Source organism: Chanos chanos, chromosome 4 (genome assembly GCF_902362185.1).
Source record: "Chanos chanos chromosome 4, fChaCha1.1, whole genome shotgun sequence".
NCBI classification, from domain to species: Eukaryota; Metazoa; Chordata; class Actinopteri; order Gonorynchiformes; family Chanidae; genus Chanos; species Chanos chanos.
The window spans coordinates 33,133,684-33,158,480 of NC_044498.1; the positions used below are offsets into that span (position 1 = coordinate 33,133,684).

Below are 24,797 nucleotides of genomic sequence, written 5' to 3' on the forward strand. Positions count from 1 at the left end.
GACTGTGTAGTGCTCCTTGACATTAAGAAGATCATATACATTTGTCTGATCCATCTAGCAGTATACTAATATATCCTTACATCAATATATGACCAACTTCTTATATCTCAGAAGTTATAAGACCAACTTCTTCTTTCATATACATCTCAAGAATTTACTGAGACTTACCTGATGTGATAAAGGCATGTTGCATTTGTCAGATGTATTTATTCTGAATTTAGGGAGGGATGCATGATGCCTCTTTAGTGACAATGAAGAAATCAAAGAGAAAGCAGTTCAAAGTAAATGAAATACAGGTAATAACACACAAACATGAGCTGTATGTCAATGCGAACATACATTTACAGAGTATATGTCGAACTTCAAATTTACCACTCTTTAAAACTTAAAACTCGTCATATATAAATGTTATTACATATAACGCCAAGGTTCATATTTCCATATTCATATTATTTGACCTAAATTTATGTGAAAGTAATCGATGCTAAATAACACGGATGAAGCAATGCGACCGCACGTCCATCACTGCTTTGCGATGATTGGTTGTTTGATGGAGCAGATGCATGCCCCCACCCCCCACCCCAAATTGCGCTCGGGGCAGCGCATAATGCCATTTCTGGTATAGATCTTTCAGTTAAGCTGGTGAAGAAGGAGTCTGTGAATTTCTGTTTTTAGAAACTTGATGAGTAGTATTTCAACATTTATCCATGTAGTCGTGAAAGCAAATGTCTTTAGTTATTAGCCTGTTGTTCGAACATAATTTTTAGTGTTATCTGTTGATGACTCTCCGCCAGCTGCACCGCATGGCCGCATCAATATTTATTTATTTATTTATTTACTTATTATAAAGTAGATCAGTCCGACACAATCCGTTTAATTTAGAATGTTATGGCACGTTCAACTCATTATTAGTAAACAAGGAGAAAGTAGAATTGGCTTATTTATATTTTTTATTCTACATGTTGTAGGCTACACAGTCATCTAACCTTCTACTGCTCTTGGCACCTCTATTTGATGCGGCAGATATGGAAATAGCCTGATGCTTGTTTTTTTCCTCCCCAGAGTTAAGCAGACTCTGATAATTAGCAAACAGTTTTTGTCGCCGTCTTTGAGAGCTGATTGACCAATACAAGTACAGGGTAACTTGAAAACTGATTGGTTACACAGAGTGCGCTTTACAGCGTCACCCGAACGCAGAGCTCTCAATTTAAGCCTCCCATTCATTCATCTTTGTACCTGTCATCGGCTATGTTGGGAGAAGATCTCTGGAAATCTGTTGTTCACCCTACCTCTGAAAACATGTCCGGAATCACAGATAATTACGCTTGTAATGAATGTTCGGCAGCAGAAAACGAGTTTAATACCACGGAAATCAACAGGCACACACACATGGATGACGACGATGAACTTTTGAAGTATATTTGGAGAGAGTACTTACATCCCAAACAATACGAGTGGGTTCTAATTGCCGGGTACATAATTGTTTTCCTTGTTTCTCTTGTTGGAAACACGTTAGGTAAGTTTGATGCAATCACTGATGAGTTATATCGTACTTTACCAAGATATGCAGTGGCGTCTCCGAATGTTTCGTTTTATCAGTTATCTATTTTTCATATCATACAATCGCTCTCATGTAAACTAACCATGATCACAGCATCATCTCTGCATGGAGCTTTCTAACAATAGCGATATTTTGGCTTATCCATCCTTTGTACGCGCACATTTTACATTATATATATGCATATACATACACACACGTATATTTGTATGTATGTATGTATGTACACACACACACACACACACACATACATATATATATATATATATATATATATATATGTATGTGTGTGTGTGTGTGTGTGTGTGTGTGTTTTCCCTACACACCAGTTACCCAATTGCATGATTTTATTTGATTTTATTGCAGTACACCAGTGCCTCAGTGTATTTTTTGATGTGCATGGAAGATTACATTAAATTACATTAGCGATGGTACAGAAAAGTTAGGCTTTTTATGAGGCTGTGAAACATGTTTATCACTGAATGCCTTACAGCCATTTCAAGTTCATATCACATCTGTTTTTTAATTATCTCGCCTAATCATGCTCTCACTCATTAAGCTCCTTTATATCTCTAGTCTGGGAACTGGACACATTTCAAAACCTTCCAGCTGTGTCAATCATTCTGATGCTTCATACATTTTTGATATCTGTGTGCTTTAATTCGTATGGTTGATTTTCTCGTCTAATACACACAGTCTTATCTTGGTTGTTGCCTGTCACTACATACTGAAGCCATTCATTGTATACTGTATTCCTTCTTTTTTTCAATGGCTCAAACATTTTTACACAGTTAATGATTGGAACTCATTGTGTGCCTACTTGGGAGGATTTGTGTGCATCATAAATATTTCTTAAGATGAGACTGATAACTGACTGATGAGATACCTCATCTTTGGTACCTCATTAGTTGGTTTGAAGATTTCACAGAGACAGAATGAGTGAAGAAATTAATGTGGTAATCGGATTTGTGCTGCACATGGCTTAGGATACCAGCACATATATAACCAAAGCGAAGTAAGCCTTTAGGCTGTAAGGGACAAAAATACACCTGTTTAAGTGTTCTTTATAGATTCTGGTTGTACATTAAATGAAAACAAGAAATCATCTATTATTTGCATTAATGAGACTGCCTGGAGAAGATTTTAAATTGTACCTAAGATTACCACTCAGTCAATTCTAGTTTGAATTCTGAATGATTAAGTATTTGATTTTCAATTATACAGATTGTGATCAAGACTATGATGATTCTTCTCTTAGACCATCACTGAATATTGAGCCTCTTTATTTTTGGTGCAGAGAGGAATTTCTTCTCCTTTTGAAATAATGACCTATTAAATCCACACTTACAGGATTAAAATGTGTTTTCCTCCGAATGGTCATGAAACACTGCTTAAACATGCCTGACCATTAATTTTTATGTCAAAGCAAAAATGATGTGCTACATTCTAAAACAATAGTCTGATTATTTGGTCATTAGTTATTCATCATGGACAATGCATAGATAGATAGAGATAGAATCTGTACAAATGTAATGTCTGACAATTAGATATCTATTTGTCAGACATTTTTTGTGTTACTTGGGGATATTCTAAGGTAAAGGCCAGATTAAACTTGAGGTTAAAGCATTTCCTTTATCTTGGGCTTGTGTACATGGGATCCTGCCTCAGCTTTGATATGTGTCTTGAGGCTCTGTAACAGGACCTAAAAGAGTGGTTCTTTGGGTTTCATCACCGTACCCCTGAGAGCTGGAGTGAAAGATACACAAATGTTACAAAGAAAGAAAGGGCAGGAAAAGATTGCTGAACCAGACAAAGCAAACATGAGATCTGTAGAACTAAAGAGGTTAGAAGCTTCTTACAGACCTGTTCAATTCACTATTTCTCTCTTTTAAAATTTTGAACAAAGGGGAGTATGGCATTTATCTGCTGCCCTCATGCTTCACACCTTTAAATTCAGCTTGCACACCACTAGCTTTCATTTATCCCAGGGCTGTACATAGTCTGGTTTGCTGGCTACAGTCGCCCCACTGAAACCTCTAATTTTGCTATTACTGTCACTGTGTCCATCACTGGTAAAATATGATAGAATTGTGCATATAAAGCTCTTGTTTTCCCATTCTGTCCACTAGAGGTCAATAAATGTCTCAAGTGTTCAATTTAGATAGAGCAAGATGTGTTTACACGTAAATATCATTAGGTAAGAAGTATACAACAGTGTGGAGTGAGGTGGTGTCAGACAGTGCAAACAGAGTGCTCCTTTGCAGGTAATTGCTTTGCTGAGGGTTTTCACAGATGCAATAATGGGTGCAGTAATGCGTCTTATCTACAACCAGACAAATGCTCTAATGAAAAAGAACAATGCTCATTGCCATTATGACACATCATGACCTAGTAGCACATTCATTCTATGTTCATATATTCACACAGAATTCTCAGGCTGTGAAAGGCAAAGCTAATAAGGTAAAAGACTGCAACGATCTTCAATAGAACTGGGTAAGCAAGGCTCGACAGTACAGAGATCACCTTCACCTTCTGGAGGGGCAAAGCTTGCTATCACTGGATCTTACATCAAAAGCAGCAGTGGATGAAATCTGTCAGAGCTGAGGGAGACATCATATATATTATAAATTACTACTCAAAATATTTTCAAGAAGAGAATCTTTTTAATGTAGGCAATACAAGGTTAAAATTCTTTACGGCAAAGGACTTTACACGAAGATGTTCTTTGACCTAGTCTTTCTAAGGTCTGTAAGATGATTAAAGGACTTTTTAGCATATGTTCCTTAAACTAGGCATCATCATGAGGTCTATGACAGTATGAATTATTTTCAATGTACCTCTTTGATTTATACTGGCCTATAGCACACCTTCTGTCATTCACCTTCGTTTCACTCCACCAGCCCTCTGTTTTGCTGTTCCCCAGCCTGACTGATGATCATTTCCTATGGGTTAAGAGTACGGCAACAGAGCTCTCTGACTGTGCTCTAGATCGGCCAACTGGGCCTGTACTCCACCCATAATGTGGAATCTGTGGAGCTGATTAATTCCCCTCATGTACACTCATACAGTGCTTTTTACAGCACACCGAAACCAGCTTTGGTCTCAAACATCCAATAAGTTTGACCTTGACTACAAAGGCAAAGCCATAGCTTTATCTTAAGAATTTATACACACACACACACACACACACACACACACACACACACACACACACACATATATATACACATATATATATATATATATTCACGTTTTGTATGAGCATTATTTGTATGACATTTTGACTGGCAAGTTTTTAATTTATTGTTTTTCAATAAATTTTACCAGGCAAAAAAACGGTAATTACTGGATAAACCAGCTATATATATATATATATATATATATATATATATATATATATATATATATATATATATATATGTGGTGCGTTTATGTGTTTGTGTCAGTGTATGTGCTATTTGTCATTAGCCTCAGTTTGTTATTCGTCTTTGAGTGTTTTATGACCTCAGTGTTTTCATTTTCATATAAATATCATGGCAAACACATGCGAGCATGTCACTGAAATTGGATGAAAACTTTTTCTTCTATATCTATGTTGGTACAAAATCACACAAGCATATTCCATCTATGCCAAATTGGCTTCCATGAAATCACACTCTGATTGGCTCTTCCTAATACTCCAGGACTATGGTTCATCGGAGATTTTAATAGTTTCCTTGGAGGGCAATTTATTGTATATGACCAGCTGAGATAGATGTCCAACACCACAATTACCCATTAGACTTTGCCTAAATTGCATTGGACCACTGTTTATGATAGTGGTAGTAGTGGTAAAGTTTTGAATAATGAATTAAAATGAACAGTACATGCTGCTTGGTGTTGGTTTTGTTTCTAGTTATATTAGTTTTTGTGAATTATGCCCTTTATGTTTTAGATTACAGAATATTCTGTATCCAGTGCCCTCATGCATCTAGATCCAAGTTGTCTGTCATGTGTTACGCCCGGCCTAGGGGTACCGAGCATAACAAAAGTGACCCCCCCTTTTTTCCTGTACCCAGTGATGACCCGTGCCCACGAATTATAATCCAAAAAGTGATTTATTTACAAAGTGGTAGTAAAAAGCTTCGGGGGTGAGCGCGGCCAAAACAACAAACAAAACAATCTATATTTCCCAAACCAAATAACCTGCTTTCCAAAAAAGAAAAGAAAAGGAAATACAGAAAACTTCCCTAACTCCCTAACGAAAAACAGGAGAAAAGAAGATCCAACAAAAATGGCTTCACACCCCCTACCACTACCCGAACAGTTAACACGAAAATATTTACAACTATATTACAACAACGAAAATCACATACACACATATAAAGTTTTACACACGATACAACGAATCTTTCTCCCAAAACACATTCAACGAATCTTTCTCGAAACACACACAACAAGTTATCAAATCGCAAACGAACGGGAACGGACACGGACAAAGTGGCCAGGACAAAACGAGAGGCGCCGGCATCTGGGTGGCGCGTCTTTTTAAAACTGGCACCGTCAACCGTGGGCCAATCCTCGATCGCCACCTGTGGAGCAACACATTACAGAGACATACGGGGGAAACACAGGCAGGGGAGGAAACAGCACCACACACAGGCAGGGGGAGAAAAATAACAGCACACAAAATAATACACATTTATGACCATTTATGACTCAGGGTCATAACACATGATATGAATGATACTGCAGTTGATTGGCTTGATCTTCTATATTTGGAAGTACTTATAACATGAGATTATAAGTCTGTTATTACCCTTGGAACATTACCCTTGCAGAAGCTGTATCTGACTTAGGTATATAGTGAAAATGTGCTCACACAATAACAAAGACATCTAATGCAAAGTAGGTCAGTTTGGTCTTGTTCACTTTAAACAAGTAATACCCACATTCTTTTAGGTTCATATCAACATGTCACCAACATGTCACCAATCACCAGTTCAAAAGATGAGTTTCTGCTGCACTGTGTGTGTTAGTAACTGTTTTTGCTGTGTTTCTGTTTTCAGTATGCTTTGCAGTATGGAAGAACCATCACATGCGTACGGTTACCAACTACTTCATCGTGAACCTCTCTTTTGCGGATATCTTAGTGACCATCACCTGTCTCCCTGCCAGCCTTGTGGTGGACATCACAGAAACCTGGTTTTTTGGAAACACCCTTTGCAAAGTACTGCCTTATTTTCAGGTAAAGACGTGATAAAACTCTGGTTACATGTTTTGTTCCTGGTGCTTGCTACTCTTTGAAAGGCATTAAGTGTTTTTGTGTCCCTTCAGGGACTTCAAGTGTTTCCCGTGTATTTTCAAAAGACCTTGTTGGCATCCTGTTAGTATTTTGCCTCAAGCTGACAGTCTGTTTTTATGCTGATGATCTATCAGCAATGTCTGACAACAGATGACTCAATTAGTAGGGTAGGTAGTAGTCAAAATAGCCTTTGCAGACAGACCCCCGACTGTGAGACCCTCTGAAACAAACTGTTAGCCTATACTGTGTGTTTTGAAGTTTGTAGTCGTTGGATACATTTTTTTAAAGTTTACAATCAAAAAGCCTTCTATCATCTTCAAAACGCCAATGTCAACCCAAAAGCTTCAAAATCTTTTTTTTTTTTTGGAGTTCAGACACCCCAGCTTTTCAGTGGATGCAGGCTTTAAATATTTATATCCATATTAGAGATTAGCTGATTTCTGTGAAAGTCTGAGTGCTTGAGAGCACGGGTGGTGTGAAGCAGTAGAATGTTTCCTGAGCTTCCTGTTGAGAAGCACCCTCAGGAAGAGCTGTACGGTCTCAGACATAGGACGTTTTCACACTCTGTGGTCTATACATATTCTTAAAACCTTGGAGTGGTGTTATATTTCTCCAGCCCCAAAAAGCATGGTTATCACCCAGATTAGGAAACATGAATATTTATGAGAAAAGTCTGAAGTTATGAGGGGTGATGAAGCAGCGGCAAGGATCTCATTTGAACTATTGATGAGCATGAATGGTCACTTCTTTTAAAGCCTTCTCCTGAAACTTTTGAACAGGGTTTAATTGTTCTGTGTGCTCTTATGATGTGAGATACCAGTTTTCTTCCCCTAAACTCAAGACTCTGTTTGTGGAAGAATGAGTACTTAGACCAGCATTGCATTTGAATGCATATTCTCTGAAAAAGTAGCCTGATCTTACAGAAGAAATAAGAAATTTTTTTGAAGAAGCTCTCATTTAAGCAGCCACAGGCCATGCAATTACATGGCACTGAGAAGAACAAAAAATGCAAAGTAATGACCTTAATTACGCTTGTGGATTCATAACATATGCCAGTTTTGTTCTCATTTAGAACGAGTGCCACTGATCTAAACTCTAATGTGTCTATCACATTTTTGCCTACTGAAAAAGGGTCCATGAGGTTAATTTTACATGTGCAGTACCTGAGATGCACAAGCTATAGACAGTGGAGTCAGTCCATACCTTACCCCTCTCCTTTAATTACATATTTTCTCTGCTCACTGGCCTTCAGATAGAGTGCTGATTCACCATTATGCAGAGACACAGGGAGCTTTCACTCTCTGAGTTTTTTCTTTGAAAATGAGTGAGTTTCATTTAACAGATGACCGTGCTGTTCTCTCATTATTGACCAGACATAGCCATTTCCCTTGTCCATGTGCATTTGCCAAAAGGCAGAAATAGACTGCTTACTGTTAGAAATGCCAAAAAATATCTGCCAAGAACCCGTAAGCCCAGTTGAGAGGTCAGTTACTTGTACTGTGTTACTAAAATATCATCTTACTGGTTACCTGGTCTTTTGGTATTATCGTCTTTCGTCCTCACTGTTGTTTTCACACAATTGTTGTTGATATGACTGACAATTTTTATCATTTTACTCTTCTTCCCTCTCAGACCATCTCTGTGTCTGTGTCAGTTTTGACTCTGAGCTGCATCGCTCAGGACCGCTGGTATGCTATCTGCCACCCTCTGAAGTTCAAGAGCACGGCCAAAAGGGCACGCAAGAGCATAATCCTCATTTGGCTGGTGTCCTGCGTCATTATGATCCCTCAGGCTATTGTCATGGAGTGCAGCAGCTTGCTCCCAGAGCTCACCAATAAGACCAGTCTGTTCACTGTCTGTGATGAGCACTGGGGAGGTAAGCAGCCATCAGCCCCTAGCAGACATACTCACCACTCAGCGCGACATCCATTCATCCACATTCATCCATGTCACTGTGGGCACACGCAAAATTGTTCGGTCAGGATAATCTTATTTATTGGACAAGGTAAGGGGACGATGTTAATCAATAAGTATTCGCTCACAATGACATGCTTGTTCTCTCTGTCCCTCTCTGTCTATCTCTCTCTCTCTCTCTCTCTCTCTCCCTTCCTTTCTCTCTTAAGACAAATTCAGACCAAATGTAAATTAGCTCCCCATGTTTTACGTAATGAAAACCCCTGTGGTTTAAATTTTTGGCACAGAGATGCCAGCTCTAGTCAAAAAGAAAAACACAAATACACTTCCTACTGTTAGGGGTCTAGACGCACAAAATTTATCCCCTTATAGATGTATGTATTGTTTCAGATTTCCTGACAACAAAGGCGTCATTTATTATCGTCTGTTAGGAAATGTCAGTAATAGCTAATAGCTAAGCATAATCAGGTATACGTGACACATGAGAAAATCTCTCTTCTCATCATCTTGAAGAGCTATGCTCATGTTGAGACTGCTCATCTCAGCAATGATAACATGGACAGATATACAGGCATTACACAACAGATTTTTCTGACATTTTCCAGTCATTAATATGACTAAAATGTAAGCCAATATTTATAATAGGTAGTTGTTGTGCCTCATATTCTGTGGGTTTGCCTTCTTAATCCTAATTATGTGACTTTGGTCTCTTTTTTTTACACTGATAATGTCAGTCTTGATGTATTGTTTATAAAAAGCTAATTCATAATATTATTTTGACAAAAATTATTATTTTTTTTCTTTCTTGTTTCTATCTTGTTTTGAGATTATATCTGAGATCACTTTCTCAGTATTTTTTTTCGTAATTTCATTTGGCCTTTTAATGTCTTCCGGGTATTTCACAAAAGAACTGAATCAAATCATTTCCTATATAAAAGTATCACCAAGAAACACCAAAAGATTACACAGATCCTAACATTTCTACCTATGTGTCTGGACTTCATAGCTTAAAGATTCAATCTATCTGCATTGATCTTTTCTTGCTGGGAAAACTGAACTCATGACAGATGAAAAGACATCAAAGGGAGAGTAACTTTTTTGCAGGGTATTTGAAGAGAAAAACAGGTTGTCTCACTGATGATTCCTCACAATAGCACGCACACAGATATCTTGTCAAAACTATGACAGTGCACAGAGTGGGCTGAGGAAAGAGGGCCTTTGGGGTGATCACCAGTCCAAAACAAAAAAACAACCCCCCCCCCCCCCCCCCCCCCCCCCAAAAAAAAAACAAGCCTGCCTCTGAATCTCTATGTGTCTTATACCCTTTGAAAACTACAATTCCTTTTTTGGTTCTCTTGGAGAGCAGTATTAAAAAAACAATGCCAAATGCCCTTTTATCTTAGGAAGTTCAAACCCACTGTAGTATTTGAACATGGAAAGTGTGTACTATACAGATATGAGTGAAGGCTGCTCAGTTGTAGGCAACCCCCCCTCAGTTTAACGGGGCTGGGGAGAACTCTTCACATAAATGTCTCTATAGGACTGCACCTTTGTTATAATTTCACCTACTGTATTAGTTTGAATTTAGGATTAATAAAGGACGTAGAACTTCTGTGCTCTAACCATTGTCACCAGTTGTGATATTAGTTTGTTTTCATTGCTGTATTATTAAAGGGAGGTCTACAGCTCTGTTCATACAAATTTCATTTGCATGTACAGGATTCTGTGTAGCTTAGCAATTTCTTGATGTATGATTCGCAGTGGAAAGTGAACTTTTTCAAGTTCAAAGAAAAGAGAAGGACAAAAAAAAAAAGTCAAGCAGTCAAGCATGATTAAGACTCAGCATTAACGTAAACACTGATAATTGAGTTTTCATATTTGTGTAAAGTATTCTTGTTCTGCCTCCGGGGGGTAGGGGGTGGGATCAGAATCTCTGGAGTGATTAATAGGAATAGTTATTGTTGTGTGATACTAAATGTAAAACTTTGTCTCTGGCGCATATTTACAGCATTGATCAGAAATGTAAATCAGAAAGTCTTCCATATTAAGTGTGTTTGATTTCACCATTTTAGCAAACATTTCTATTATAAACGTATAACTTTCTAAATTACAAATTAAAGTGATAACTGAGGGTACCAGGGTACGGGACTGGTTTACTCATTTAGTGGCTTACAGGTTTCTCCTCAGGTACATGTAACAGTTTAACAGCAGACTGTGGATCAGGAATGACTGGATGATTTAAATGAATGAATACAGAGGCCTGCCAAAGGAATAATGCTCGTATAGCTTAAACAAGCAAATTGTAAAGCAATATATTGTGAAAAATATTTGCAGAATTTAATTTGCAGGATAACCCATATGGTTAAAAACTTTCCTGTATTGGCGTCTTTGCATATCCTGCTTACAGCAAATGGAAAAACAAACAAACAAGAAAAATCTAACATATATCACTTCCAAACATTTTATTTCACTGTTGACCACAAGGTGGAGTTAAAACAAAAGAATCAATCATAAACTAAATGACCATCAGTGTACAAAAAAAAAAAAAGTAATTACAATTAAAAAAAAACAATTGCTTGTAATTTTGTTGTTACACACGAGCTACTTAATGTTACAAGTATAAACTTAACAACAGCAAACAAAAACTCTTTGAATCAATCACAATAAAATGTTGTCTTACTATTTTGTTGTCTTACTATTTACTTATGAAAAAGAATGTGTGTATGGCTGCTCCAGTAGGAGCTTCCACTAGTGAATATATTTTGGATACTCGTAGTTCTGATACATTGGGTTTGGTTTTCAGTAGAACACTTTGTACCTGTCTTTTGGAGGCACTTGCTACTTCTAACACTTTTCCTAGCAGTCCTCAGGGATTTTGTCTACCAGCCATTGCCTGGGTTAAAGTTTCTCTTAGTGCTGTTCAGTCTTGCTTGTAAAGGATGTAAATGCTTCCTTTTCCATCTGGTCAAAAACAAGTTGAAGACCATGCCACTGGTTTCCAGCAATGTTTGATATGAAAATCAGTCTTATGGAAGAAACCAGGTCAGAGGAACTGTTGCCAGAGCATTTGAACTACATAGTTTGGGGTACGGGTTTTCTAATCATTATGTCACCTGAAGCTCTTGTGATTGGACAGCTGTTGAATAAAGCCTCTGCCTGACATATTGCTAAACAAAGTACCTGTTCCCTGGAAACAGATGTCAGAACCTTTTTAACGAGATGAATCAAATGGCAGCATACTCTGGTAGGAGTGCTGAATATCCACTTTACCCATCTGCTTTGAACTGTATTTTGGGTGCTTCTTTAATGTATCTGTCACCAGTTTATTCTTTCGTCTAACTGTAATTCTTTGACCTATAAACGGATGAATTCTTTGAGACCATTGATACTTGAATCTACTATATGTCTAGAGAATTTGTGGTTCCTGAATACATAGCTCTGTTCTTGAGGAAAATAAAAATAACTCTGTATCTTTTAATTAAGCTACATTCCCATTTCAGCATAATTGGGCAAAACTAGCCCAACAAAGCTGGAGGCAGGCAAGTTTGCTGTAACTCTATCTTGTGGCAAATCAGCCATGTTATACACTGCTAAGCTGGTATGGCGTCAGTGACAAACAATGCATTTAGATTTAATCTTTCTGCACAAAGGCTCACAAGGAATCCAGTACATCTGTCTGAGTATGGAGAACATATGCTTCCACCCTACTTGCCTAGTATACGGTTGAATGTGTTTCACTGGTGACATGGTGGTTGCATGATAGTTTTCTGAAGAGATTTATAGATGTGTCTTTTCAACTGGTATTCCCATTTTTCAAGACTTACCCCAACTCTTTGTAATCTTTGTTCAGTTTAGGATCCAACTCTACAACTTGAGCTTTTATGTTTATTTCCTTTCTGCTTTCAGCATCTTTATTTTATGTAGAGATTATTGCTCTTGACAGTATTTCAGAACTGTAGTCTCTGCATTGCATTGGTCATAAACACATATGATGAGTCAGATATTTCCTTTCTTTGTGACTTGATGCACGATGGAACTTCATACATCCATTAGACATGACTGTTTACCATAACTTAATTCTATTTTAATTTTATTGTCATCTGCATACATTTTTGTTAATTCATCTGGCTGACTTGGCCACTTTGCCTCTTTTTTCACTTTTCAAGAATGCTTCATCAGCTGTAAGTCCTCTTATACCACAGTCTACAAGGTGTTGGTTTGGGTCAGTGTTTTCTGCTGAGAGGTCTCTATAAGCTCCCTGGTGGTACATTTATAACTTACCACTCGTGTCTTGAATCTTTTGGATTCCTGTCTAACAGACAGGATTTATAGGATTTATGAGCTCTCTGTCCAAAATATGTATTTGTGGAATGGAAGTGTAAGTTCTGCCATGGTTTATCTGCTCCATGTGTACTGTCAGCATGGCCCTGGGAAGTTCAATGTTTTATATTTAAATCAACCCAACTCTTGTAGTCCTTTGAACCATTTCATTCAAGCCAGGGCAAATTCCCTTATAATCTCTTGATCCCTCCCAATATTCAGCCTTTTACAACTATTAGAGACTGTGTTTAACAGTGAAGACAGGGAGATGGGAAGCCAAGTGGATCACATGCTGAGCTAACAGTGCAAAAGATCCCTCTACTGAGTGAGTATTTATTCTTCCCAGATGTCAGGTTTGGAATGGAGAATTGGACCCAAAAGCAGATTTAGTTCAATTATTTAATGAAGAAAAAGATCTCACTCAACAAGTAACACAAAAATCTCCAGTTATGCTGGGAAAAAGCAAAAACACAAAAACAGCACTCTAAATAGCTGTAGACCAAAAACTAGGGAAAAAATGCAAAAATAGATGAACCTGAAAACAGTTCAAAAGAAATCCAGACAAAGGCAGGCAAACTAACCAAAGCAGCAGGCAGAAAATCACAATTCAGAAACTGGCAGGGTTCAAACAGGCAGAATACCAAAAGCAGGTTAGCAGTCTAGATGGACACAGTCAAGAGGCTGGGACAATCTGACAAACAGGGACTAGCAGAAAATGACCAGCAGGAGGCAACAGAGTGACAGTCCAAGCAGAGGTACTGACAGTACCCCCCCCTCAACGGACGCCTCCAGGCGTCAAAGCAGGGTGATGAGGATGTAGATGTTGGAAGTCACGAATAAGAGTCTTATCAAGGATGTGGCGGGCCGGAACCCAGGTTCGTTCCTCTGGCCCATACCCCTCCCAATCAACCAGAAATTGGAGGCCACGTCCACGTCGACAGACATCCGGCAGCTTACGCACAGTGAAGGCAGGAGCCCCATTAATAAGAGGGGGGGGGGGGTGACACAGCGGGAGGAGAGAGAGGACTGCGGCACACTGGCTTGATCCAGGACACGTGGAAGGTGGGATGGACCCGCCGAAGAGAGAGGGGCAGCCGCAGGCGGACTGCAGACGGGCTGAGGACCCGCTCAATGACATAGGGCCCAATGAAGCGGGGTGCCAGCTTACGGGAGTCCACTCTGAGGGGCAGATCTTTAGTAGAGAGCCAAACCCTCTGTCCTCTCCTGTAGCGGGGCGCCTTGATCCTTCGTCAGTCTGCCAACTGCTTGAACTGATGGAACAGAGGTGTCTGGTTCCTGAGAAGAGAAGAGAGGTGGTTGATAGCCTAGGCAGCACTGAAAAGGGGACAGACAAGTAGAGGCAATGGGCTGGGAGTTGTGGGCAGGCTCAGCCCATGCCAGATGTTGACTCCAGGAGGAAGGATCTGGGAAGCCAGGCACCTAAGGACTCTTTCCAAGTCCTGGTTGGCCCTTTCTGTCTGGCCATTGGTTTGCGGATGAAAACCTGATGAAAGACTGGCAGTGGCTCCAATAAGCCTACAGAATTCTTTCCAAAACATGGACACAAATTGAGGACCTCGATCAGAAACTATGTCCAAGGGCAGTCCGTGTATTCTAAAAACATGATTTATCATGAGAGACGCTGTCTCCTTAGCAGAGGGAAGTTTAGTCAGGGGAACGAAATGTACACACTTGGAGAATCTGTCAACAATTGTTAGGACAGTGGTGTTACCGTCAGATGGTGGAAGGCCAGACACAAAATCCAAGGCTATATGGGACCATGGTCGGTTGGGTACCGGGAGCGGCTGAAGGAGTCCTGTGGGTGGTTGGTTAGAGCTCTTGTTTCATGCACAGGTCTGACATGCAGCAATGAAGGCCTGAACATCAACAGCCATTTTTGGCCACCAAAAACGTTGACGTAGAAAGGCTATAGTCCTCCTGACTCCAGCATGACAGGTCACCCGGGAGGAATGACCCCACTGCAGAACCTGAGAATGGACAGCACTGGAAACAAACAGATGGTTAGGAGGACAATTATCAGGACTAGATTCATGTTGTTGGGCAGAACGGACCTCTGAAGCCTCTGAACCCTCCAGCCAGTGACGCCATTCTTCTAATGCCAGCTTAACTGCCAGTAATCCTCTGTCTCCGACATCATAGTTACATTCAGTGGGCGTGAGTCGATGAGAGAAAAAAGCACATGGGTGCAGTTTATTATCCGTAGTGGATCTCTGGGACAGGACAGCTCCTACCCCGACATCCGAGGCGCCCACCTCCACAATGAACTCATGTGAAGGGTCTGGCATAGTCAGAATGGGGGCAGAGGTGAAACGCTTCTTTAGTTGTTGGAAAGCATTCTCTGCTGCCTCTGACCAGAGAAACCTGACAGAAGAAGAGGTCAGACTTGTTAGAGGAGACGCTAAGGAGCTGTAGTTGCGTATGAACCTTCGATAAAAATTGGCAAAACCCAAAAACCTCTGCAGATCCTTGCGAGACTGGGGAGTAGGCCACTCCACGACAGCTTTGATCTTTGCCATGTCCACCTCTAAACCACCCTCCGAGCCCAGAAAAGATGTAGAATTCTGATGGAACTCACAATTCTCTGCCTTTACAAAAAGTTGGTTCTCCAGCAACCTTTGAAGAACTAGTCTGACATGCTGGACGTGATCACGAAGAGATCTGGAAAATATAAGAATGTCATCAAGGTCAACGAAAACAAACTCGTTTACCATGTCACGCAGGACGTCATTAACAAAGGACTGAAAGACGGCTGGGGCATTGGTCAAGCCAAAGGGCATGACGAGGTACTCGTAGTGACCTGTGGGGGTGTTAAACGCTGTCTTCCATTCATCTCCCTCCCTGATTTGTACCAAGTGGTAGGCATTTCGAAGGTCCAGCTCGGTAAACACTGTAGCCCCCTGTAACAGCTCAGAAGCAGAGGACATTAAGGGCAGAGGATATCTGTTCTTCACAGTGATGTCATTCAGGCCCCGATAATCAATACAAGGTCTCAGCGACCCATCCTTCTTACTCACAAAAAAGAATCCTGCGCCCGCCGGAGAGGAAGAGGGACGGATAATTCCCGTGGCCAGAGAATCCTCAATGTATTTATTCATGGCCATCTGCTCAGGGGGTGACAGAGAATACAGTCGACCACGAGGTGGTGAAGATCCAGGAAGCTGGTCTATGGCACAATCATAGGGACTGTGAGGCTGCAAAGAAGTGGCCCTGGACTTGCTGAAGACTGGTCTCAAATCCAGGTATTCATCTGGTACTTTGGACAGATCTGGAAACTCTTCAAGTTCCTCAGAAAAAACAGGTGAGGGGTTATGGGCAGATCTCAAATACTGGAAATGACAGAATGGGCTCCAGCCCAAAATAGAATTATTCACCCAGTTAATATGAGGGTTGTGTTTGACTATCCATGGGTGGCTGAGAACAACAGGAATGTGAGGAGAGTCAATAACATAAAGTGCAATCTCCTCTTTGTGATTGAGTAATTCAAACAAAATGAGAAACAGGTGAACTCAGAAGGCGGGAAACAAACAATGGCAGAAAGTAGAACACAAGTGAGGGGCGGGGTCAGAAGCACAAGGAAAACCAAAACAAACAAAAGCACATGGTAAAACAAAAACACAAAATGACCAGCAGGAGGCCACAGAGTGACAGTCCAGGCAAAGGTACTGACACCCAGATGCCTTAAATTCTAATACATCTCTGTACCATTGGACTCCTAAAATGGTTTCCAGTGAATGGTTCCCTTTTCAAAGTCCTTTTTCAAGGTCTTCACATCCTTGGCTCTCATATTTTTGGACTCTAAGCTACAACAGTTCTGTTACTCATCTCCTGTGAGGTTCAACATACCTGTAACATTAGCAGACAGGGGCTACCTGTGCAAATCAATTACATATTTTTGATTACCCATAGACAATTATCTACATCAAAACCACTCCTGATTCTCTCATATGCTTCACTTGTGCAATTACTGCTGTTCTACTCTGCAGTCCTTAACTAGAGCGCTTAACTGGAGCAACCAACAGATTGTGTTGCACCAAAAAGTCGCATTGTCATTCAGAACTCCTTGAGCTCTTGATTAGTGTCTCCTTTAGGCAGACAGAGAAATAGGGGTATTCTTTGTCTGATGGTGTGACTTTAACCTAGAACATTCTTTCAGTGTCTGCTATAATTGTGACAGATTCTCTCTGAAGGCTAAGGATGACTGCTAGGACAATGTTGGTAGCATTAAGCTCTCAAAGTAACTGGTGATTCAAGGATTTTTTGGAAAAAAAAACAGAGCAATCCAGTGCACAGACTTGCTTTTTGGGTGATATAGTCTGTATTGTGACATCTTTTGTATTCTATGTCAGTTATTTTCTTTACAAAAATTGTGTATTTATCATAAGATTCCCTACTGTTTTCAGATTTTTCTTTTCAAATGTATCACTCAGTGCACTGCAAGATGTAGATTATTTGATATATGTATGTCTAAGCTCCTGAATGGCAGTTTTAGCTGGTAGTGACCATCTCTCAGTTAAGCAGTAGTTTATATTTTTACCATGAATATGTTGTCCTCAGCAGAGATCAATGCCTTTTCATTATATGTTTTCAGGGAAATTGTATATTAAGAGCGTGTTCAAATTAGAGATGGTTGTGTTTGTGAAAAATGCGTTTCCACTGTAAGAACTAGTGTTTCCTGTTTATGGCACATCCTAGCAAGGTTTTTACAATGGAAGGACCATTACGTTGGCTGTTGATAACCTTCCATAGTTCCAGTGGTTCCATGTGCTCATTTCATTAAGCAATCCCATTTCAGCATCAGTTTTGTGTAATTGCATTTCCTACAGAGAAGACCAGCTCTATATGGTCTCTTCTGCATGTTTTAATCTGTCTGTTGGATTTCCTTCTGGATGTAAATCTCCAGAGGTTTTATGAAGTCAGTTCCATCTTGGCTGCACATTTCTGAACCATTTACCATCTTCCACACTTTTCTTGCCGCTTTGTGAGCAACAAAATTCTGATTCTTTCTTCCTTCACATGACGCCATTAGTAAACCATGGATACGAGCCTCCTGGATCTAAGTTTTAACTGTCTTGCTCAAATTTCATGATATGGCTTACAGAGGTAAGATGGAGAGCTGTATGAATTGAGTGGTTCCAGTCCTTGTGTAGCATTGCATTGCAAGTGAGCCTTCAACCGCAAAATTTGTTTGAAGTCTCCTCTGGCCTTTTGTCTCTCACTTTTGATGTGCTGGATTCTGGGATACCTAAAGGAACACTTTTTTTTGCAAATCATACCTTTTTGAGAACAAAAACATATGCCATTTTTTCAGAAATGTGATTTTTGTTATTATAATACTTTTACTTAGTTAGCAGGCCATGGTCCAGGTCTCCCAGCAATGACGGGGTTTCTTCATTCCCAGTGTGTGTTGAGAGGTTTTTTTATTAATTTGCCTTGGTTCAAATATTTGAAAGGGGATTGGTTTTGGTAGTAAAACTGAACCAAGCTGGTTTTTTAAGATTGGACTTGGCTGCTTTTATGGTCCCTTTTGATCTTAGGTCCTGTACAATACCATATAGAAGGTCTATGTGTATATGTTGCTTTACCCAGTTCACTAACAGTTTGAAATGTACTCTTTTGAATTTGTGTTCAGTATAGTCATAAACTGCTTTTCACCAGTGCTCTCTCACTGTTGACCCCAGTGTGTGAACAGTGTGTGAACAATGAGAATTTTATTTGTAATTGTTCTGAAGTTCCAAAAAGACAGATCCTGACCAAGGCTTAAGGTTGTTCTTGAGGGGCTTTTTCTGGAAAGTATTGTATGTCTCAGATCTCTTCAGTTTTTGCCTCAGTTTGACTTTTCTTTCATTATTTAGCATATTCTCTTGCTGATGTATTCATTCATCTCCATGCTGCCTAGAAATGGTATTTTCATTCCTTGTTCTCTGAGAGACCATATTTCTTCTGAGCAAGACATTTTTTTATTTGAATACATTTTTTATTTACACTTCAATGAGTTTCCCTCTTTGTTATTTTTTCAATACAGTTTATCAATAGATTAATTACAGTTTGAGGACATGGGTTTCAGTAGCTGTGAAGAGCATGAGAGTGTTTGAGAGTGTTGAAGAGGCCTCAGCATATAATGTAATTTGAGCACATAGTTTTCATCAGTCCACTTAAACGTCCACACACACACACACACACACACACACACACACACACACATCCGTTCTCTCAGCATTACAGAGACCATTTTATTGATCCAAATCTAACCAAACAAATGTTTCATTCTATATGTTTAGCAGCTCTTTGCCATGACTATCCCTCATAGAATTTTGCCAAGAGTGTACAAACTCGCCATATCTGATGTCACTAAAATACAGGATCGATTTCAATGTGTTCAGTTGTTGCTCACAGCAGAAAATGGATAAACAGTGACTGTTCTTTTAAGGAACTGTGGTCTGTCAAAGTAGATACATCTCAGCACACATTAACTTATTTTGGGGTTCCTTTTTTCGCAATGTTTTATTGAGCGAGTGTTAGTAGCTGAAATTGTCAGGACAGTATGAAGTCAATAAAAGAAGGTATTCATCCCTCTCTTCTTTTATATTAAAAATATCAGAGACACACAAAAAATAAATGCACCATTGCTACTAAGTCAATTAGCAAAGTTCCCAAAACTCACGTTGGAAGTCTTTAAAAGACTCTAAATGAAACTCTGAAAAGTTAACTTACACAGATATCTGATACAGATCTCTACATATGAAATAAAAACATTAACACTTAGTACAATAAAACCAATCAAAAAGTATTCTTCCACATGTGGAGGGCTCAGGCACATTCACCTCGTTAACAACAGGAAGAATAGCAATTAACTCAATTTGAATCTCTGACATCCATCAGTGAAAATATTCCAAAAACATACAATTCAGCCAAAATCAGTCCAATGGCCAGAATCTGGAGTATACTTATATTTAAATAACATATGACTTTAAACTGAAGTTAACATGCACACACACACACACGCACGCACGCACGCACACTCATGCACACACACACACACACACACACACACACACACACACACACACACTAATCCCCAAACAGAACAAGAAAGCCATATAATGTGCCACCATCCTCAAAATTCACATTGTAATTCTGCTTGTGTTTTTCACAAAAGTTGTATGTGCGCCCCAGATCTGGAGAGGAATTTACAATTTACAATTGCAATTTGGTATTTAGCAGATGCGTTTAGCCAAGGCGACTTACAATAAGTGCATCACTCAGATCCTATTACCTCATAAACAGAGATCACAATAAGGCTGTACATTAATTACCCTTCATATTACGCTCCTGGAATTTGGTTTAGTGGATAGTCACCAGTTTTTCTTAGGCCAACTATCACTGTGCAGCTATTTTAGTCACTAAGATTCATTTTATTTTTCCAATCATAGATGAGACGTACCCCAAGATTTACCACACCTGCTTCTTCATTGTCACCTATTTTGCTCCACTATGCCTGATGGTTCTGGCATACATCCAGATCTGCCATAAACTGTGGTGCCAACAGGTATGTGAGATGCTCTCAGACTTTAAAATAGACTTACTGCTATGCATCATCAGCAAATCAGTGGATAAAAGCTCATTAACTTCAATTCACAGTGAAGCTGTAAATTCTGGATGCGTTGAATAGAAATGCAGGTAATTACTAAATTCTAAACACTCATTGTCCAAAGACAGTGTAAGGTGCTAATACTTAATGTTCTCCACTTTGGGATGTAGACTCTGTATCTTAATTGTAGTTTAGTTCTAATGTTTTTGTATATCGTATTTGCTGAAGTGAGCGAGAATGCAAACACATTTCATTTTAGAGAAATCTTATTAAATAAAAAGATGTGGTTTGTGATCAGATCCCTGGGACGTCATCAGTGCTCCAGAGGAAGTGGAAGTCTCTGCAGTGTTCCGCTCAGGCTGCAGGCCCTGGGGAGTCCATTAAGATCCGGACCAGTGCCGTTTCAGCCGAGATTAAACAGGTTAAAGCAAGACGCAAGACAGCACGCATGCTAATGGTGGTACTTCTGGTCTTTGCTCTCTGCTACCTGCCCATCAGTGTGCTCAACATCATGAAAAGGTAGTTCCCCACAGCATTCAGATCTGACCTTAAACAACTTTGGGAGAACTTGTGTCTGAATCACTTTTGTGCAGCCAAAAGAACCAGTCAATTTACTTTTGTCTTTTATCAGTAACATTTGAACAACATTTAAAACTGTTTACCTTACTGACAATTTTTCTTTTTGACTAAGAGCATTTTATATAGTATACTGGTTAAATTTGCATTGGAGTAGATGCTTTTTTTATATATCTCTAACTAGTTGTAATCTGGATGCTGCAAAGAATATCATATTAATTCTTAATATTTGCTTCTATCTCCTGGATTTTCTTGGTTGTTTTGATGAGGAATAACAATTTTCTAACTGGGTTGATGGCTTCTTTTCATAGATTTAAAAAAAAGTTTTTTTTATCACAACATTGATGGTTGCACACCCTCTCATCCCACTCTTTATGTTAAAACTGTTTAACCAGCAGTTCAACAGTAATTAAAGGGATGGGATTCAGCTAAAGGTCAGATAGCGAACATCCTTCAAATATCACATTCCAAAAGACTGTACTGTGATGAGTCAGCTGAGGTTTTCAAAACATAAACTTAAAATTCCAAGTTCTACTCAAACAAAACAACAACAACAACATCATCAATAATCAAACCCACTTGTAATTCCAGGTGACAAAAATGCTCTTTACAAAGACAACAATACTGTTAAGTGAACGCCTGATGTTGAAAACTTGCAGATCACAGTATGATAACTTTCTGCCTTTTTTTGTCTTTAGAGTGTTTGGAACATTCAAGAACACGAGCAATAGAGAGACAGTATATGCTTGGTTCACTTTCTCCCACTGGCTCATCTATGCCAACAGTGCGGCCAACCCTATCATTTATAACTTTCTTAGCGGTGAGTTTGTGACCGTGTTCAAAATTAACTCTGTCTTTTAAACATGTTCCCCATCTGCTGGACAGAGAGCAGCATCACAGCTGACCATTCATGTTTATTTTCAACCATATGTTGTCAGCAAAGCTTGAAATAATGACTGTTATTTATTACTGAGACTGTTTTTATTTCAGACCACCACTCTTTGATTAATACTTAATTGTTTCTGTTAATATTCTCTTTGTGCCATAACAGCAACGACTTTTGATAATAGCTAGTACTTACAATATTATGAGGTTATTCCTTGAATAATCTCATTCTTTGAAGCTTTTGGAGAAAAGTTCAAGCAGAATTATTGATAAAATTTATGATTCCATTGTTGAGGAGATGATATCAACACTCCAAATAAAATTTAAGAGAACGCATTCTTTTTGTCCGCAGGGAAGTTTCGTGAGGAGTTCAAAGCGGCCTTCTCCTGTCGCTGTTACTGTAAAGGTGAGAGGCAGAAGCCAAGGGTAAGGACAAGGACGAGCACAGACAGCCGTAAATCCCTCTCTACGCAAGTAAGCCATTTTGACAATGTCTCACGGATATCTGACCAGGTTGTGTAGTCCAGTCCTAGGCAGACTTGAAGATCAATTTGTGGCAGGATTCAGTTCTGGCTGGCCACGTCTGTTCATGGGAGGCCCAGCGGAAACATTGCAGGCTTTTGATGAAATGTGATATTACAGTGATTTGAAAGATTCAGCAAAGACCCTTGAGCTATAGGGCATTCCCCAGACTTTTTTTTTTAAAATGGAATGGAATCTGTCAAATGGAAGAGTAAGACTTCTTTTTCTCAGCGACTAAAGCTGTCTCCTTTTTTGGCTGGTGGTATGAGATTCAACAAATAGCAATATGTTCCAAAAAAGAAAAAAAAAAAAAGAAATTTCAGACTGCACCCCATGTGTCAGAATATGTATTGCTTTTCTTTTTCACTCAGTTCTCTTGCTCAGAGGGGGTTCCCTGATCACAGCTGTAAGTGCAATATAGAAACCCTCATGAAATTATTTCCACACATTTCCTGAGACGGAAATTTATATGACTGTGTAAACTGATTATAAAGATGTATGATAATTAATACGTCACATTCTACCGTGATCTACTTAACTGATGTCTTTCTGAACATTTTAGGAATATATAATTTGCCACGTATAACATGACAATAGTTGAGACAATACGTGTCCTCGTGACTGATTTACAATGCCCATCTCTTTATGTGAACAGCCACGTAGCTGTTTGATGACAGCTATTTGAAATTAGAATGTGACTGTGGGGTTCCTCACAAGTCTTTTGTGCATTAGGAAAATGTCATCTCTGTTTTTAGTAAATCTTTTTAAACAAATTTGCATAGGCATTGTTTCATACTGTTTACACAGTTCTATCTTTGCATCAATGCTTGCTCAGTCTACAAAAAGATATTTTTGTTACACAGAGTCAAAGTGAAGCATCAATGAGCAACTGCAAATAAACAGACATTGATGACTGCTTTTGTTTGAATAACTACGCATGTGACATTTACATTTTGGAACTTTTTAGATGCTTGCTTTTATCTTCCTTTTTATGTATCTTTAATGTATATATATAGCATGTTTATTTTGTAACCATGATTATTTTGAACATATTTGAACTGTTTGTTGAAATTTATTAGTTAAATAAATATTGCCCTTGGTATTTTTCATATAATGCAGTTGAATAACATGCAGTATGTCTTGTCTATATAGTTTAAATAGAACTCAACATGAACTATGTGTATTTTTCCACCTTTCTGTACTTTACAAGCTGTCGAATGTATTTATACAGTTATATGTATTACACCTTTTCTTGCAATAAAAAGGTGTGGTAACTGTCGACGTCACCATTGGAACTGACACCCAGAAAGAGCAATGAGCATTAGGTTTCAACATGTTTCTCGCAAAGTTAGAGATGTACCAGTCTGAGGGAAGATTTTACACCATCCGTCCTTTTTGCCTCGTTCAAGCAACACAAACGATACCCCCCACCCCCCCAGGACACAGAGGAAAACGTAGTGTTGTGTAGCACGTTTTACTGGACGTCATACTTTGTCACGCTTGCACCTATGATACACTGGACCTTTCAGGTCGGAGCTGTCCACTCGAAACGGTGCTAGTCCCGTAAACGACAGCTATTTTCAACATCCCCCACCAACACTGGCCATGAAGCCCGCGATGGTTTTGGGTAAGTACAGAAGTCAGTATAAAATGATTGGCATAGACTGAGTAGCAGATTGGATTAGAGTCAGAGTGTCGATAATAGGTTCGATAATATGTCACATACCTGCATAAATTATCTTTACCTTTTACATAACTATGCTGACATAGATTCCGTAGATTGACCGATGTCATCGAATAACGTTAATTTAGTTAATGTGTATTGGTTACGTTTTTCGTGGCGAAAAAATACAGTACAATTAAAGCAATTACTTTTGTTAGAGCACTTTCACAACGTATTTTTATTCCTTCTAAAATGCACTACATTTAAGGAACGCAACCTGCAAGCATGTTAATTATAACGTGTTTATTCGAGTGTAGGGATTATAGAAAAATGTGTACCGTTAGCTTCTCCGGAAGTTTGGTTTTAACAACGAGAAAGAAAAGGTTTCACGACTCCTTTTTTTCTTTTTTCCCCCTTTTTTTTCTTTTTTTTAATTGAGTAGGCTACAGCCTAAATATTCTGCTTG

At 39.1% G+C, this 24,797-nt stretch overlaps 1 protein-coding gene across 1 annotated transcript; it reads left to right on the forward strand.

The window, feature by feature from the left end:
- Nucleotides 1-1,299: 1,299 nt before the first annotated feature.
- Nucleotides 1,300-22,668, forward strand: hcrtr2 (hypocretin (orexin) receptor 2). Its single transcript, XM_030772883.1, has 7 exons — nt 1,300-1,516; nt 6,607-6,785; nt 8,475-8,718; nt 20,528-20,643; nt 20,984-21,204; nt 21,960-22,081; nt 22,499-22,668. Exons 1-7 carry the CDS (start codon nt 1,300-1,302, stop codon nt 22,666-22,668), a joined length of 1,269 nt encoding a protein of 422 aa, XP_030628743.1.
- Nucleotides 22,669-24,797: the final 2,129 nt, after the last annotated feature.

What these genes read in the sequence shown, in the direction of transcription:
- hcrtr2 (XM_030772883.1), top strand. Translation starts at nt 1,300, where the DNA reads ATGTCCGGAATCACAGATAATTACGCTTGTAATGAATGTTCGGCAGCA. An exon ending in CTGTGATGAGCACTGGGGAG is followed by an intron (nt 8,719 to 20,527) that starts GTAAGCAGCCAT and finishes TTCCAATCATAG; the next exon opens with ATGAGACGTACCCCAAGATT. An exon ending in CATTTATAACTTTCTTAGCG is followed by an intron (nt 22,082 to 22,498) that starts GTGAGTTTGTGA and finishes TTTTGTCCGCAG; the next exon opens with GGAAGTTTCGTGAGGAGTTC.